Here is a 16,281-nt window from a genome sequence, read left to right as displayed (position 1 = left end):
GTCACCGGAGCATCCCTGCCCCGAGGTGTCCTGGTTCCCGGGATGTCCCGGTCCCTCGCTCCGAACTACGAGTCCCAGCAGCGCGGCGGGACCGCCCAGGGGTGGTACCGGCCCGGGTATCCCGGGCGGGGTATCCCGGGGGCTCCACCTATTCCCGATCTTCCGCCTGGTGCTCGCAGACCCGCTCGGTTCCCGTTTTCCAGCCGCGCCGCCGGTGAGTGGGACGGGGGGAGGAGGCGTCGGGGTCCCGTGTCCCCATCCCGGGATGTCCCTCGGGATGTCGGGGCTGCCCCGCGGCGAGGGGACAGCGACACTTTCGCTTTCGTTTCCCGGGAGGGTCCGGGCCGGGGGCGGGGGGAACATCCCCGGTTCGCTCCCCCCCCATCCAGCGGGACCCCCTCGGCGATGTCACCGGGGACCGGAGCCGCAGTCCCGGTGCCCAAGCGCGGCTGGAAGTCGGTCCCGTTGAGAAGGGGAAATCCCCTGGTTTTCCACGTCCTGGGGACGCTGCAGGATAATAAAACCAGGGAAAGAGAAGGAGAACGCCCGGGGAGCCCCCGGGGAGAGGCTGGACCGGGGAACGCGGCGTTTTTCCTCCCCGCTGAGATGCGGCGGTGCCTCGTCCCCGGGGTGGGATCGGCGCTGTCCCCGAGCTGTGTCCCGGTCCCTCGGGGCGTCTCCTGCCACTCCCGATAACTCCCGAGCTGTTCCGTAACAACAGCGGCAGCGATGATTAAAAGCCCTCCCTGCTCCGTTTCCTGCTCATTCCCGGGCTTTTCCTGGGAATGAGCTGCCAGCAGCACATTCCGCGCGGCCTCTGCCTTTGTTTCCTTCAGGATCACAACTATTTTCACCAAAACCAACTTTTTTTTTTTCGCATTAGAACCGTTTTGCTGCATCCAAACAGCGACTCTTCATTTTCTTTGCGAGTTGCTTTTGGCAGCGAGGGCTCCCGTGCCGTCCCAGAGCGATGCAATAACATGGTTAAGGTGCTGTTCTGACACTTATTTTCGGTTTTATTTTTGGGGTTTTTTTCTCTGGCGGCTCGCAGGAAGTTCGAGGTGCTCAGGAACTGCAGATCACAAGGCACAGCAGGGCAGGGAAGGTTGACATCAGCCGGATAAAGCCGAGGCTTGGACAAATCACAAGCCCTGTCCTACCCTTTCCTGAGGTAACTCAAAGTGAAAGTGCAGCCCCTGATGGCCCGGGGGATCCTGCCACGTCCCTGGCCAGGATCTGCCCTACCCTCTGCTCCCAGCAGGAGGAATTCCCCATCCTTAGGGCAGCCTGTGTCAGTGCAGTGTTTGCTGCTCCTTCCAGCTGTGGGTACATTTTCTTTTCCAAGCACATCCCTGCAAGCCCAACCTAAACTTCGGCCTGTTTTTCAGGGTGTTTGGCACAGAGTGCAGACAGTCTCCTGGGTGATGCCATAAAAAACCCAGCAGGGTTCCAGGGAGTTCGTTTCCATGGGAAATTTCTGAATTGGAGGTGACCTGAAACCCAGCTGGAGCTGTGCCAGGGCAGGGTCAGGTTGGATCTCAGGCAAAGGTTCTTCCCCCACAGGGTGGTTGGGCACTGCCCAGGCTCCCCAGGGCAGTGGGCACGGCCCCAAGGCTGCCAGAGCTCAGGGAGGGTTTGGACAATGCTCTGAGGGACAGGGTGGGATTGTTGGGATGTCCTGGGCAGGGCTGGGAGTTGGGCTGGATGATCCCGGTGGGTCCCTCCCAACTCAGGATATTTTTTTCCGTGTGCTGCAGTGGGATGACCGTCCCTGACCGGTGGGGTGGTTGCTCACAATGAACTTTCCCTCTGTTCTGAGGTCATTCCTTATCCCTGAGATCAGCTGAGGAGCTCCTGCTTCGGATTCCTGGGATGGCATTTTCCGGGATTGGCGGCAGGGTTTTCCCGGCCCCTTGAGGGGCTGCCAGGGCAGCAAGGAGGGTGATTTAGTGCCTGCTCCCAGCCCTGGCAGCTCGGATCCCCCTTGGATCGATGCCCCCACGTCACATTTGCATCGGGGGGTTCGTCGGGTCAGGACAGGCCGGGAAATTTTCCATGTGGGGAACTCCAGGAGCTCTCCTGCTGTTCTGTTTGCTGCCCCTGCTGTCACACAGCGGGTCCCTCTCGGTGCTGGAGTCATCTTGCAGCTCCAGCTCTGCTGTCACGTGTAGGGAGGCTATAACAGCCCTGGGGACACGGGCTGGGCACACGCAGCCCTGGGACACGGGCTGGGCACACACAGCCCTGGGACACAGGCTGGGGACACGCAGCCCTGGGACACAGGCTGGGGACACACAGCCCTGGGACACACAGCCCTGGGGACACAGAGCCCCAGACCTGCCCAGCCAGCACCTTCTCCCATGGGAGCAGAGCTCAGCCAGGTACCTTTTTCCAGCCAGGTACCTCTTTCCCCTCGGAGCCAGGACGCTGAAGGTGGAAGGTGGAAGGTGGGGTGTTGGGAGGTCGAGTCGTCCGGTTGGAGGGCATCCAAAGGAGGGACACGAGGATGGGGAAGGGTCTGGAGCATCCAAAGGAGGGACACGAGGATGGGGAAGGGTCTGGAGCATCCAAAGGAGGGACATGAGGATGGGGAGGGGTCTGGAGGGGAAGCTGAGGCTGAGGGCACTTGGTTTGTGCAGCTGGAGAAGAGACTGAGGGGAGGCTCCTCGGGGTCTGCAGCTTCCTCAGGGAGGGCAGCTCTGACCTCTGCTCTGTGTGAGCAGGGACAGCACCCAGGGAACAGCTGGAGCTGTGCCAGGGGAGGGTTAGGCTGGATTTTGGGAAAGGTTCTTCCCCCAGAGGGTGGTTGGCACTGCCCAGGCTCCCCAGGGCAGTGGGCACAGCACCAAGGCTGCCAGAGCTCCAGGAGGGTTTGGACAATGCTCTGAGGGACAGGGGGGGTTGTTGGGGTGTCTGTGCAGGGCCAGGGGTTGGACTGGATGATCCTGGTGGGTCCCTCCCCACTCAGAATATTTTATTCTATGATTCTATGGATTTGAGTGCAGAAGATGGGGAGGCTGCTTAGTGGAGGTGGAGTGTGGTGGGGCTGGGACTGCATGAGGATGAAATATTGTGATCTGTAGGAAGCTCAGGGGGTCTGTAGGACAGTCAAGGGTTCTGTAGGACACTCTGTGGGTTTGTAGGACAGTCTGTGGATCCGTAAGATGGTCAGAGGTCTGTAGGACACTCTGTGGGTCTGTAGGACACTCAGTGGTTCTTTAGGGTGGTTGGGGGGTCTGTAGGACACTCAGTGGGTCTGTGGGACACTCAGGGGGTCTGTGGGACACTCAGGGTGTCTGTAGGACAGTCAGAAGGTCTGTGGGACACTCAGTGTGTCTGTAAGACAGTCAGTGTGTCTGTAGGGCAGTAAGGGGGTCTGTGGGACACTCAGGGGGTCTGTAGGACAGTCAGGGGGTCTGTAGGACAGTCAGGGGGGCTGTGGGACACTCAGGAGGTCTGTGGGACAGTCAGGGGGGCTGTGGGACACTCAGGGGGTCTGTGGGACAGTCAAGGGGTTTGTGGGACACTCAGGGTGTCTGTAGGATGCTCAGGGGGTCTGTGGCACACTCAGGGTGTTTGTGGGACAGTCAGGGGGTCTGTAGGACAGTCAGGGGGTCTGTAGGACAGTCAGGGGGTCTGTGGGACACTCAGGGTGTCTGTAGGACAGTCAGAAGGTCTGTAGGACACTCAGGGGTTCTGTGAGACACTCAGGGGGTCTGTGGGACACTCAGGATGTCTGTAGGACAGTCAGAAGGTCTGTAGGACACTCCTGGGCTCTGATCCCTGGGCTCCCACACAGCAGAGGGGCTGCTGTGCCACTCTGGCAGCCTGGGAGCAGTGAGCAGGAGAAAGAGTCCTCCCCATGTCTGCTGAGGGACCTGCCAGCTGCCCTGGGTGTCCCCAGGGTGGCAGGGACACCACTGAGCTCGTGTGCCTTGCTGAGCAACCTCGGTGTGTGCTCAGGGGGTTGTGGAGCTCAGCTGGGTCATTCCCATCCCACACCTCCTCACTGCCTCCATGGGCACAGCCAGAGGGGTGAAATAACCCCCCCATCCCTCCCTCTCCCAGACTCCCACCATGGACGATTCCTGTGAGGACCCTCCCACCTCTGCCGTGCTCCTGGACAGCTGCCACTTCTCCCACGTGCTTTTCAACGACGTGGAGAAGTTTTATGTCCCTGGAGGAGACGTGACCTGTCACTACACCCTCACCCAGCACATCTCTGCCCGGGGCAAGGACTGGGTGGGCATCTTCAGGGTGAGTGAGTGCTGGGACAAGGGGTGTGCTGGGAGAAGGGGTGTGCTGGGAGAAGGGGTGTGCTGGGAGAAGGGATGTGCTGGGAGAAGGGATGTGCTGGGACAAGGGGTGTGCTGGGACAAGGGGTGTGTTGGGACAAGGGGTGTGCTGGGAGAAGGGGTGTGCTGGGAGAAGGGATGTGCTGGGACAAGGGGTGTGCTGGGACAAGGGGTGTGTTGGGACAAGGGGTGTGCTGGGAGAAGGGCTGTGCTGGGAGAAGGGCTGTGCTGGGAGAAGGGCTGTGCTGGGCATGGGGTGTGCTGGGAGAAGGGATGTGCTGAGACAAGGGATGTGCTGGTACAAGGGGTGTGCTGGGCACGGGGAAGGAGCAGGAGGCAGGAACAGAGAGCTTGGACTTTGTCACGACAAGGGTGGGGAATTTTTTTCATTAATAACTTTGTGTAATGGGGACTTTGTCACGACAAGGGTGGGGGATTTTTTTCATTAATACCTTTGTGTAATGGGGACTTTGTCACGACAAGGGTGGGGGATTTTTTTCGGTAATAACTCTGTGTAATGGAATGTCTTTGTCGTGCCAAGGGACAAAGTGTGGCCTGAATGGGTTCAGGGCTAATCAACCACTCAGATCAAGTGTCCAAGGCCAGGTTGGACGGGGCTTGGAGCACCCTGGGACAGTGGGAGGTGTCCCTGCCCACGGAATTCATTCCTGTTTGGAATGAGATGATCTTTAAGGTCCTTCCAACCCAAACCATTCTGTGATTCCATGATTGTCCTTTCATACACAGACCACAACCCTTAAAAATCAGGATATCCAGGCAAAACACCTCCCAGTAACTGATCCACGTGGAAGTGAAGCCCCGTTTCCGTGGGATAAACCCGAGTGATGCCGAGTGACAATTTTCCTGTTGCAGGTGGGGTGGAAAACAACCCGGGAATATTACACCTTCATGTGGGCCCCCCTGCCTGCTGCTGGCCACGGGGACACTGCTGTGCAGCAGAAGATCCAGTTCAAAGGTGAGCTGGGAGCTTGGATCCCGCTGGGAATGTGTGTGTGCACTTTGATGCCACCAATAAACACAGCACTTGGAATTCCAGGATAGCTGGGGGGGCATGGTTTGGGAACCTTTCAAATCCCCTCATAAATCATAAAACCTTGAATCTGCTGAATTCCACCCTCCTGGCTGAGTGATGTTTGTGCTGTTGCCCCTGGCACAAGGAATTGCTGACAGTGCAGGAATTACTGAGCTGGGATGTGGGAGCTTCCCGAGCTTCTCACTGTCTGTGCTGTAAGTAAGAGGCCTGAACAATTAAAAGCTGTGTGTGACGAGGCTGTTGTGTTTGTCTGAAGCTTACTACCTGCCCAAAGATGATGAGTACTACCAGTTCTGCTACGTGGACCAGGATGGGATGGTCAGGGGGGCCAGTGTCCCTTTCCAGTTCCGGGCAGAGGCTGAGGATGACATCCTGGTGGTCACCACACAGGTCTGTGTCCTCTCCTCCCCTGCTTTTCACTGCCTCAGCTTTTATTGACCCATGCTTAACATCCCATGTCCCCCATGCCAAGCTGCAGCTCAGCACACTTGGATTCTATTCTTGGCTTTGCTGCTCAGCAGTCACACAAATTGGAGCCTTTGTTTCTCCTCCTGCCGTTTGCCACCAGAATCCTGAGCTCCAGGGACTCAGTACTGAGCATTTTGGGGGCATTTTGGGTGTTTTGAAATGAAAATGGGGTTTGCATGGGACCAGCCTGCCATTAGAGGGGAGTAAAGGGCGTGCACATGGACAAGGATGGGATGTGGACAGGCAGGAATGGCTTCAAACTGTCAGAGAGGGGTTTTGGATGAGTCAGGAGGGAGAAATTCTTTGCTGTGAGGGGGCACTGGCACAGCCTGCCCAGAGCAGCTCTGGCTGCCCCAGCCCTGGAAGTGTCCAAGGCCAGGTTGGACAGGGCTTGGAGCAACCAGGGGGTGGGACTGGGTGGGCTTTAAGGTCCTTCCAGCCCAGCTCCTCCTGATTCCATGATTCTGACGACTGAGGGGCTGTGAAGCCAGTCACTCTTGGTTTTTAATGTCTTGTGTGCAGCCCTTTGGCTCCTGACTACACTGCACACAGAGCCCTGATCCAGCCAAAAAGCCCCAAAGCTCTGCCCTCTGCACACACAGAAGGCTTTGAGCATCCCCAGAGCTCAGGGTGTGCTCAGTGTCCAGGAGTGGGGTCGTGGTCAGCTCTGGACACCGGCTGGGGGGTGAGGAGTGCTCAGGTCAGAGCAGCACACACTGTTCCCTCTGCCCAGCTCAGCTTTCCCTGCTTTCCACTCCCTGCTGTGCCCTCTGGAACGTGTGGCTTTTCTGGTGTGACCAAACAGCTCTGTCTCCTGCCAGGGGGAGGTGGAAGAGATCGAGCTGCAGAACAAAAACCTGTGTCAGGAAAACGAGGAGCTGAAGGCGAGTTGTGCAAACCTCCAGCAGCAGAACCTGGAGCTGCAGGAGGAGCTCAAGAAGACACAGGTGAACCAAAAACTTAATGTATTAGGGCAGAAGCTTTAAGTCTGAAAGAGGACGAGGAACTGAGTGAAGTCTTGTCCCACTGAGTGCTTCCAGGAGAAAATTGGGAGGGTTTTCTCCCCGTATTATCTGTTTAATCCTTTACCAAATCATACAACTGTGATAAAAACAATGATGGTGAAAAGAGGCATCTGCACACCCAGGAGCTGGGAACATATGGGAAGGGGAGTGTTCAAAAATGCTTTATAGGCTGAAAAATCACGTGGCAATTATCTTTTCCTCCTTCGGTTTTGCTCAGGGCTTAATAGAAATGAAAAGGGTCTGAAAGAGGATGCAAAGGAGGGAGTTTCCTCCTTTCATGAGCTGCCTGGCACTGCTGCATTGGAGGGGCTTTGCAGGGCCAGTGCAGAGCAGGATTATTGCTTGGGTCCCCTTTCCCTCCTGTCAACCTCCCTGGGATTTTCAGGAGCTGCAGAAAAGTTTGGAGTCTTTCAGGAGCAGCACAGAGAAACTGGAGCTGGAGCTGAACTCCCTGAAAATGGAGAATAAGCAGCTGAAGGAGCAGGGGGACTGCACAGGGGCAGAGCTGCAGCAGTAAGTGCATTTACAGCTCATTCCCAGGCAGGATTTCCCACCTGAATTCCCTCCTGAGAAAGCCTGTGGTGTGTTTTGCTCTGTCCTGGGCAGGCTCAAGGAGCAGCTCCAGAACGTGACCTCGGAGAAGGAGCGCCTGGAAAACAGGCTGAGAACTGCCCTGGATCACATGGACCAGCTGCAGGTACCAACCCCTCCTCTGCTCCTCTGGGCTGTTCCTGCTGGAATCCCTTCCCTCCTGCCACAGCTGAGGGCTCCTGAGCCAGGGCAGGACTTTCCTTTTTGCTGACACGAGTTCCTGAGGAAAACGTCGACCCTTGATGTGACTGAACCTCCAGAAATCTGTTCTAAGGGAGGGTGGAGGGGGCTGTGCTGAGAGAAACTGTAAGGATTTTATTCCCTAAAAACACCCCCTTTCTGTGTTCATCAAGGGACCAAACCCAGAGTGTTGTTTCCCTCCTGCCAGCCGAGGATCCAGGCAGAAAACACTCCTGTTTGGAAAAACAGCCTGAAATTGTGTTCAGTTCTTGGGAGAAAACAAGACTGGGAGAATGTATTCTAAAAATAGTTTGGACTGGGGCATGGGAGACCCAGAACAATGGGATAAACCCTCTGGCTGTGGAGTCTCTGGTTTTAATTTGTCCCCCGACTTCCCAAACTAAAAATGTCGTGTCAAAGCTTAGAAAGCTCCTCAGAGATCAGGTGAGCAAACAAATCTTCTTTTTTCCTCAGTCCCAGGTGTTGAACTACGAGAAAGAAGTGGAAAACTTGTCTCACCTGGACCAGGACAAGACAGAGCAGCTGGAAACCTTAAAGGAGGAGAATCAGCAGCTACGCTTGAGCACGGCCCAGCAGGTAAAGCCCAGCTCAAAGGTAAAGCCCAGCCCAGCAGGTAAAGCCTTTCCTGACCATCTCAGTGCTCCAGGGAGCACAGGTGGAGGGGCTGTGGCAGGGAGCAGGTGTCAATATTGCTCAGTCTGAGGAATTCCAGGATTAAAAATGCCCGTGGGCGTGTGTTCTGTGCACAGACAATCCCTCAGATCCTCACAGTCCACAGGTGCTTTGATGATACATGAGAATACCACCCACACAGGGTTTAGTTTGGGCAGAAACCTCTTCTCTAAGCAGGCACTGTGATTCTGGTTCTCTGCCTTGGTCCATTTGGAGGCAGCTCCAGGGGTGAAGGGAGTCCGTGGGACTTTGGGGTTGATATTTGCTGGACAGACTGTTGCAGAATTGTTGCATCTCAGCAAAATTGTTTCAGGACTCGGATTTAGGGGTAAATAAAAGAAGTTACCCTAAATCTGCCCCAGACTCTGTGCCTTTTGCCTCCCACAGGATGGCCAGTAATTGGTGTGAGTCGACAGCCCTGCTGGTCTCCCCTTCTCTCTCCTTCTCTCCCCTTCCCCTTCCCTTCCCTTCCCTTTCCCCTTCTCTTTTTGTCTCTTTCTCACCTCTAACATCCCAAAATTGCCATTTAATAGTCACCAAAACAGATGCCACGTGCTCAGAGGGCACCAAAATAAGCCACAAAGAACACAAAGTTCCTGTTGTGCAGTTTGAGGCTCTGCCCCCTCCAGCCTCCCCTGACATTCCTGGAAGGAATGGGAAGGATCCAAAGGCAAAGGGCAGCGTCCTGTGGCATTTCTTTCCCAAAGAAAAACCCATGTCTGGCATTTCTTTCCCAAAAAAACCCACCTTTGCAGTGCCTGAGGCCACCACATCCCCTCCAGCCTGGTGTCCTGAGTGACCTTCCCGAGGTGCTTCTCTCTCTCTCTCCCTGTGCTCCTCAGGAAGTTTTGGAGGCTCCCCTCTAATTTTGGCACTGAGAACCAGATGCCTAAAATAGGTGATGTGATTACCTCTGCTGGGATGCCAAATGCCTGGGATTCTCACAGGGATGCTTTGGGAGTGACTGCAGAATTCCTAAATACTGGTTTACTGGTTTAATTCATGAGTCAGCTGAACAGAATTCCTCAGGATGTCCTGGCTGTCCATGGAAATCTCACAGCTCCAGGAATCCTGCAGGCTGGGATAGCTCCTGCCTGCCAGGGTGGATTTCTCAGCAGTTTGGGTACCTTTTCCTCATCCTCCCCTCTCTCTCTAACCTGTTTGCTTCCCCTCTGAGGTCCTGTGTTGTCATGAGAACAAGTGAGTGGTGACATGGAGATATCCCACAGACTCTGGGATGGAAACACTCCCACTGAAAGGGGGAGGTTATTTGTGGGTAATAAATGCAGCCTGAGGCAGCAAGTGTGTGACAGCTCCAGCTTGGGGCTGCCACCCTTGGATTTGCCATTTCCCCCTGATTTACCAACCCCTTCCCTTCCACAGCAACACGACCTGATCAAAGAGCTGGAGGAGCAGAAGCATTTGTTTCAGGTCCTGAAGGCAGAGAAGGATGAAGCTGATGAGGAAAGTCAGGTGAGACCTTGGCACAGCTCCCTCCCCTTCCTCCTGAGGGGAAGGTGACACTGCTCTGCCAGTCTGGTGTCCAGTTCCATTAACCCTCCCTCAAACACTGTGACCATCACCCCCAGCCAGGCTGCTGCAGGCACCCCCAGATGCCTGTGTGCCCACACTCTTCCTCCCCACCCCATAGGCTGCTTTAGCCCCAATAACGTGGGATTTTTAAAATCTCCTGATGTTTGTTCAATTCTGACACCTCTGGAATGAGTGGAGTTGCTCCTTTAAAGGGACATGGTCTTTAGTCCAGGCTAAGCAAGCACTGCCCAGTTTTGTTCCTCGTTCTGAGTGACTTCAGGACAGTCTTCTGTCTTTTAAAGTGTGTTGCTCTGTTGTGATCATCCCATCTGCCTTTCTGAGGCCACAGAATAGGTGGAATTATGGAATGGTTTGGGTTGGAAGGGACTTTAAACTCACCCAGTCTGCCTTGGGCAGGGACACCTTCCACTCTCCCAGGGTGCTCCAAGCCCTGTCCAACCTGGCCTTGGACACTTCCAGGGATCCAGGGGCAACCACAGCTTCCCTGGGAAATCCATTCCAGCCCCTCCCCACCCTCCCAGGGGGGAATTTCCCCCCAGTATCCCAGCTGACCCTGCCCTCAGTCGGTGTGGAGCCGTTCCCTGTGTCCTGTCCCTGGTGACCCTTCCCTTCCTCACCTCCTTTGCTCAGCAGGACCAACACTGAGCTCCCTCACACCTCAGAGCACTGAGGCTCTGATGTCAGAGGGGCTGTGCTGGGGCAGAACAGGGCTTTTTTTCCTGAGAACTAACAGTGTCCTCGTGTCCCTGTGCAGAAGCTGCGGGCTGAGAACAGCGCTCTCCTCAGGCACCTCTCGCAGGAGCTCTCCCCCCTCTCTGCCCTTCCCCGAGCTCCAGCTGCAACTCCAGCCCCTGGAGCAGGAGACCTTCTGTTTGGAAATCCATACAGTGGTGAGATTGCTTGGCATTCTGGCTGAAACCACGAATTCGTGGCAGTTAAACCCCAGCAAAGTGCCCTCCCTGTCCAGCTGAGGGCTGCAGAAAAGCCATTTCCAGCAGCACCTCTGCTGTGTGCAGAGGACTTGGCAGCTGTAAAATGCTGCCAGGTGTTAAAAGTGGGCTTAAGTGATCAGGCTGTGCCTTTTCTGCCAAGACAGGCAGCTATTAGCTGGTTTATTCAGCTGGGAGACAGCCAGTCTGTGGCTTCTCTCCAGATTCCAGAGTCCTAAATATCGAGGTTTAGATCCAGAGCCACATCCTCGTGCTTCAGGAATTACTGGTTACCAGCACATTACATTGGTAATCGTTTTGCTGTGGCTTAAATGGGCTTTTTCTTTTTTTCCAGCTGCAGGAGGAAACCTGGGGGCAGGAGTTGAAGTAAGTAAAGTGGACGTGGCCAGGCAGGAATTAGTGGTTTGTGGACAGGAATCCGTGGTTGGGAATGAAGAGCTCCAAGCTCAGCTCTGTGGCCAATTATCTACTCAGTGGTTTGGTCCTGGGAAGGCAGGAGACAACAAAATGGAGAATTAGTAATATGAGAAGAATATAAATACGTGTAATATGACGTCAGAATAATGAGATTTCTGTGTCTGACGGAAGAGAAAAGAAACTCCCTTGACCTTAATCTTTAAGGGCTGGCTCTTGGCAGCACCCAAGGTCAGAATGAGCAGCTTGCAGCTGCTAAATACCTGATTTCACATTGAGACAGGGCCATGTGCTCTGTGGGATGGAAAGTTAGAGCACCTCTCAGGGGCTCTTGACTTTTAAGTGCTATTTAGAGAAGGAGACATTTGAAAACCCGAGAGCGTCACAGGCCGGGAAAACCACTCGTCCCAAAGTGATGGTACCTGTCTGCTGAACCCTCCTACTCCTTCCCTTTGGATATAACTTTTAAACTGAGTTTATTTGGGTTTTTTCCCCCTTCAGGCCTCTCTGAGGGTGTGCCCCATGTGTGGGGAGCTGTTCCCTGGGGATGTGGAGAGCAGCCAGTTCGAGGCCCACGTGCGGAGTCACCTCCTGGACTGCCCCATGTGCACAGAGAGCTTCGAGAACCAGCAGGTCTTTGAGGACCATCTGCTCTGCCACAGGCTGGAATAAATCTGAGTTCCTGCCTCTCTGTAGAATAGGTGAGAACAGCCCAAAATCCCTGTGCAGGCTCCACTCCTGCTGAGCTCCCCCGGGACTGTCACTCTGAGCCTCCTGGTCCAGCCAGCACATGAATCAGGGCAAACACCCACGTCCTGCAGCTGAATCACCCTCAGCAAACTCAAACCCTGCCTTGGACAAAGTCTATCTGCTTGTTAAACAACTTACAACTCCTAAAATTAGTTATTTAGTTGACTAAGTAACGGGGATCCAGGTGATGGGACATAGAACTGCAGTTTTCTGTGCTTGGCTGATGCACCTCCCATGTAATTGTTCTTTATTTTAGCACTGTGATGGGTAACCAAAGACCAGAAACATTTTATAGAACCTCTCAGGATCACACTTCCAGCTTCTGGAATGCAGAATTAACAAGGGAAAACCTAAATAAAAATGCATCTTCTTTCACCGTGCAAAGCAGGTGAGAGATATTTACAAAGAGGTGGAATTTCTGTTTGCACTCGAAGTCTGGGGCTGCTCTTCCAGCAGAGGGGACAGAATGACTTGTTGGAGGGTGAGAATCCTGCCCTCCCCATTCCAGGATGAGGAGACCTTGGAATTTCTGAGCAGGGAGGGTCAGTGTGGCGTGGAACCCACGGGAGAGCAGTGGCTGGGGATAAATGATCTCTCAGCAGAACCTCATTGATTCTGGATGAGTTTTATACATTTCTGAGCCTTCTGGATTCACCCAGAAGAGCCTGTTCTTAAACCAAAACGTTGGGAATCACAGCTAAGTGCCTTGGGACGTTCCAATGCTTTGTGCACACCTTACCCAGTGACTATTTTTTATTTCTGCTTCAGCATTTTCAGTTTATGATTAACAGCCCTTTTTTTCCATGCAAACACAGATGGGTAAAGGTTTATTATCCAGCTGTATCACACTGTGCTTCCTGCTGGGTATCTGAAGCAATAGAAAAATCCTAAGGAGTTTACATAGAGGCTTTAAAAAATATTTAGAGTATCATGGCTGAGCTTCGCGAACGAAGATTTGGGAAGGCTTTATCCACATTTGTTACAGAAATATTTAGAGTAACAATAATGTTTTCCTGCTTCAGTTCTACACAACCTTTTTATCAGGCTGGATATAAACAGAGTATTTCTGCCTCGAGATGTCTGATACTGGGGAGCTTTCTTTATTCAACAACCTGTAACAGGAAATAACCACGAAGAAAAATAAAAGCTGTGTGAAAAAACAACCTTTGAAAAAGATCTCGGTGTCTGTTCATCCTTAAAGGAATAAATTAAATTGGAGGAATTGCTGGGCTCTTCAGGGAGCTCTTTGCAGCCTTTCAATTACTTGCTGAAGCTTCTGGATAACAAAGTACTTTAAAAGCACTTGTGAATAACTTCGTGGTGTCCCCTGGGGGCACTGGTTGATCCTCACAACCTGGGAACGTATCAGGAAGGCCAAGGAAGGGTGTGGGATAACAAACCAGGAAAGTGAAAGGAGCTCTTTGGGATCTGTTTATTTATATCCTTTCCAGTGGTGCTGATCTAAAAACCTGGAGCTGGATGAACTCCTCCCTCACAGAATCAGGGAATTGTTAAGGTTGGAAAAGACCTTTAAGGTCATCGAGTCCAACCATCACAGGAATGTCCAGCATGTCAACACCTCTTTCCCTAGACCAGGAGGAAAAAGCTGAAAACCTCCTTGGGAGGATAAAATATTATTTTAAAAATACTTGCTACTGTGCATGTATTATTATTATTATTATTATTATTATTATTATTATTATTACTATATTAAATCTCAATATTCCTGGCATAGGTCTGTCCCAATTTTGACAACTAAATCATCAAAATGAGGGTCATTTATCCCATATTTTTCCAAGAGAACACTTCTCCCCCCCCAACATTTTCCTGCACATCCTCATCCTAAATTACATTTTCCTTCTTTCACTGCTTTGCATCGGGACAGGTCGAACCTGGAGAGACACAAAAGCAGTTTTTCTAAACCCTGCTGGTTCAGCCCAGTTATGAGCCCTCTTCCCTCCCTTCCCTGCTCTCCGTGTCCTTGAGCCACCGGTGCCACTGTCCCTGCCCTGGAATTGCCTCCCCGCCCCTTTCCCACCGCTCCCCGTGGTTTTCCAGCTGCCTTTTCCCGTCGTTCGGGTGGATTTCGGTGCCTGCGTTGCGCTGCCGGCCCTGGGACAGAGGCAGGTGACCGGCAGAGGGGGTCAGACCGCAATAAATCTCACAGAGACGCCGCTTTTTCGAACCATTTTGAGCTCTACCGTTCATTTTTCTGCAATAATGACCCAGATTTCCCAGTCCCAGCCATCCCCTCTGGCCTGAGCCGGGTCACACCTTCCCCGGCCCGGGCAGCCAGGGACCAATTTACCCCCGAGCACAAATGACATCATATATTTCCTGAGCGAGTTTTCATTTTGCCTGTAATTTACGGCGTTATTTATGTTACCACTGCATTTAGCCTCTGGAATCAGGAGGGGTTTCAATCCTCTCTCGGTTTTATGGTTTAATGCAGAAGCAGCTGGAATGGCTGATGATTAGATATAGTTACATTTTGGATGAGATCCAGGATTGCAGTGGTATGTGCTGGGCAAGGACCTGGAGATAAATTCTCAGGAGGGGCAGTGGGGGTTTGGCACCATTTGTGCCCCAAACCAGGGAACATCTGAACGGGTTAAGGAATGTGAATCCATCAGGAATGGATCTCAAAGGAGGATCTCACACTCTGTGGGCAAAATCCCTGGGAATACACATCATTTTCATGGAATATCCTGGGTTGGAAGGGACTTGGAGCAACCTGGGCTGGTGGAAGGTGTCCCTGCCCGTGGCAGGGGGTGGAACTGGATGATTTTAAAGCCCCTTCCAACCCAAACCATTCCATGATTCAGGGATTTTATGATCCAGGAAAAAACACTGGGCCTCCCTCCTTTTCCAAGAAGTTGGTTCTTCTCTCGGGTTTTCTCTCCCAGTCACCCAGAGGATATTTTAAATCCATCTGTCCCTGTCCAGGGCACGTCATTCCCAATTAATCCATTTCTGTGGGTGTAAAACACAAACTGTTTCAGCCCTGACAGTCAGAGGGTCTGAAGGGATGCTGGAATAGCTCTGTGGTGGCTCAGCTTCCTTCAGGAGTGATTCCCAGGGAATAAACCACCCTCAGGTGAACAAAGGAGGGAAAGGAGAACACAAATGGGGTGATTGTCCTCAACACTCAACGGGTCAGTCGGATTTTAGGACAGAGCAGAATCAATAACCCCACAGAGCAGCACAACTCACATCTGGGGTTTAAAATCATCCAAATCCTCACTTTGGGGATCAGTCCTGTGTTTACCAAGTGGAGGGGCTCCTGTGTTTCTTTGGCAGGGGAATGATGGGAGGGGGAGAGAGCAGAGAATGGTGGAAAAAACGCTCCAAAACTGCAGTTGGGCAGAATTCCAGCCTGGTTTGGGTGGGGCAGCTCAGGAAAACCCGGGGAAGGATGTGCTGACAGGAAACCTAAAAATGGGGATATTCCAGTTGTGCAGGGGGGAGGTTTGGTCTGAAAATGCAGATATTGCACTCATGCACGAGGGGAGGTTTGGTCTTTTGGATTATTTTATGAGCACACACTGTTTATGGAGATCCAGCCCGACCCATCCCTGCCCGCCCAGGAGTCCGGGAGTGCCTTTATCTCCCTGCCCTTGTGCAACCAGAGGGTGCTTGGCGGGTGTACAACACCACGGAACCCGATCGCTGCCGTTTATCACCCTCTTAGCGCTGAATTAAACCCCAGCTCAGAACCGAAGCGTTGTTGTTCTGGCGGTGGCAGGATCGGGGCCCAGAATTACGGCGGTTGTTTTCTCTAAACAGCCATTACCCCCCTCCATTATCCTAACAGGGCTGGTTTCCATCCTCTGCCTCATTTATTCCGCGCCGGCATTATTGGAGTGAAAGGGATCCGGGCCCTGGATATTAGAGGAGCTGTCGGGCCGCTCGTAAATAAGGAGTTGTCAAGGATTTTAATGGAAACCCTGGGAGTGCCGTAAATCTGCGCGGCTCTCCCCGCGTCCCCTCCCTCATTTCCATCACAATATCGCTCCGGCGGGACCGGGGCTGGCAGCATGTGCCAGGCAGCCGAGATTGGTGGGACGCGGGGGAAGGAGGGGGAGAAGAAAGCCGGGGATGGACCGGGGGGGGGCTCGGAACAGTTGGTGCTGCGGAAGCATCTGCCGGGTGGTGGGATTTGGGAATCACCCGCTCTGCTCATCCAGGGGGGGAGAACAGAGCCGGGGATGCCCGTGGAATAAAGAGGGGGTGCTGCGGGTGCCATCCCGGGCTGGGCAGCCGTAAATCTCGCCAAGTGGAGGGGCTTCCTTAGCTTTGGATCACGT

The 16,281-nt window shown here is 53.4% G+C and overlaps 1 protein-coding gene across 5 annotated transcripts; it reads left to right on the top strand.

Moving 5' to 3' along the window:
• The first annotated feature begins 109 nt into the window (after nt 1-109).
• CALCOCO2 (calcium binding and coiled-coil domain 2) lies at nt 110-12,884 on the top strand. 5 transcript variants are annotated; one of them, XM_032711418.1, is made up of 13 exons: nt 110-214; nt 1,052-1,171; nt 4,069-4,257; nt 5,169-5,271; nt 5,606-5,739; nt 6,639-6,764; nt 7,228-7,355; nt 7,449-7,539; nt 8,088-8,210; nt 9,690-9,779; nt 10,615-10,750; nt 11,145-11,176; nt 11,726-12,884. In XM_032711418.1, the coding sequence occupies exons 3-13, from the start codon at nt 4,078-4,080 to the stop codon at nt 11,894-11,896; spliced, it is 1,314 nt and encodes a 437-aa protein (XP_032567309.1). In that variant the 5' UTR covers nt 110-214; nt 1,052-1,171; nt 4,069-4,077; the 3' UTR covers nt 11,897-12,884. The 5 variants fall into 5 exon arrangements, with proteins under 5 accessions (XP_032567309.1, XP_032567308.1, XP_032567307.1 ...); XM_032711417.1 differs by lacking the exons at nt 110-214; nt 1,052-1,171 and adding an exon at nt 2,294-2,381 and having other exon boundaries at nt 11,151-11,176; XM_032711416.1 differs by lacking the exons at nt 110-214; nt 1,052-1,171 and adding an exon at nt 2,294-2,381.
• The last annotated feature ends 3,397 nt before the right edge of the window (nt 12,885-16,281 follow it).

This window comes from Chiroxiphia lanceolata, chromosome 26, assembly GCF_009829145.1.
Source record: "Chiroxiphia lanceolata isolate bChiLan1 chromosome 26, bChiLan1.pri, whole genome shotgun sequence".
Lineage (NCBI taxonomy): Eukaryota > Metazoa > Chordata > Aves > Passeriformes > Pipridae > Chiroxiphia > Chiroxiphia lanceolata.
Note: the sequence above shows the minus strand (reverse complement) of the source record. Positions and strands in the feature narration are given on the sequence as shown.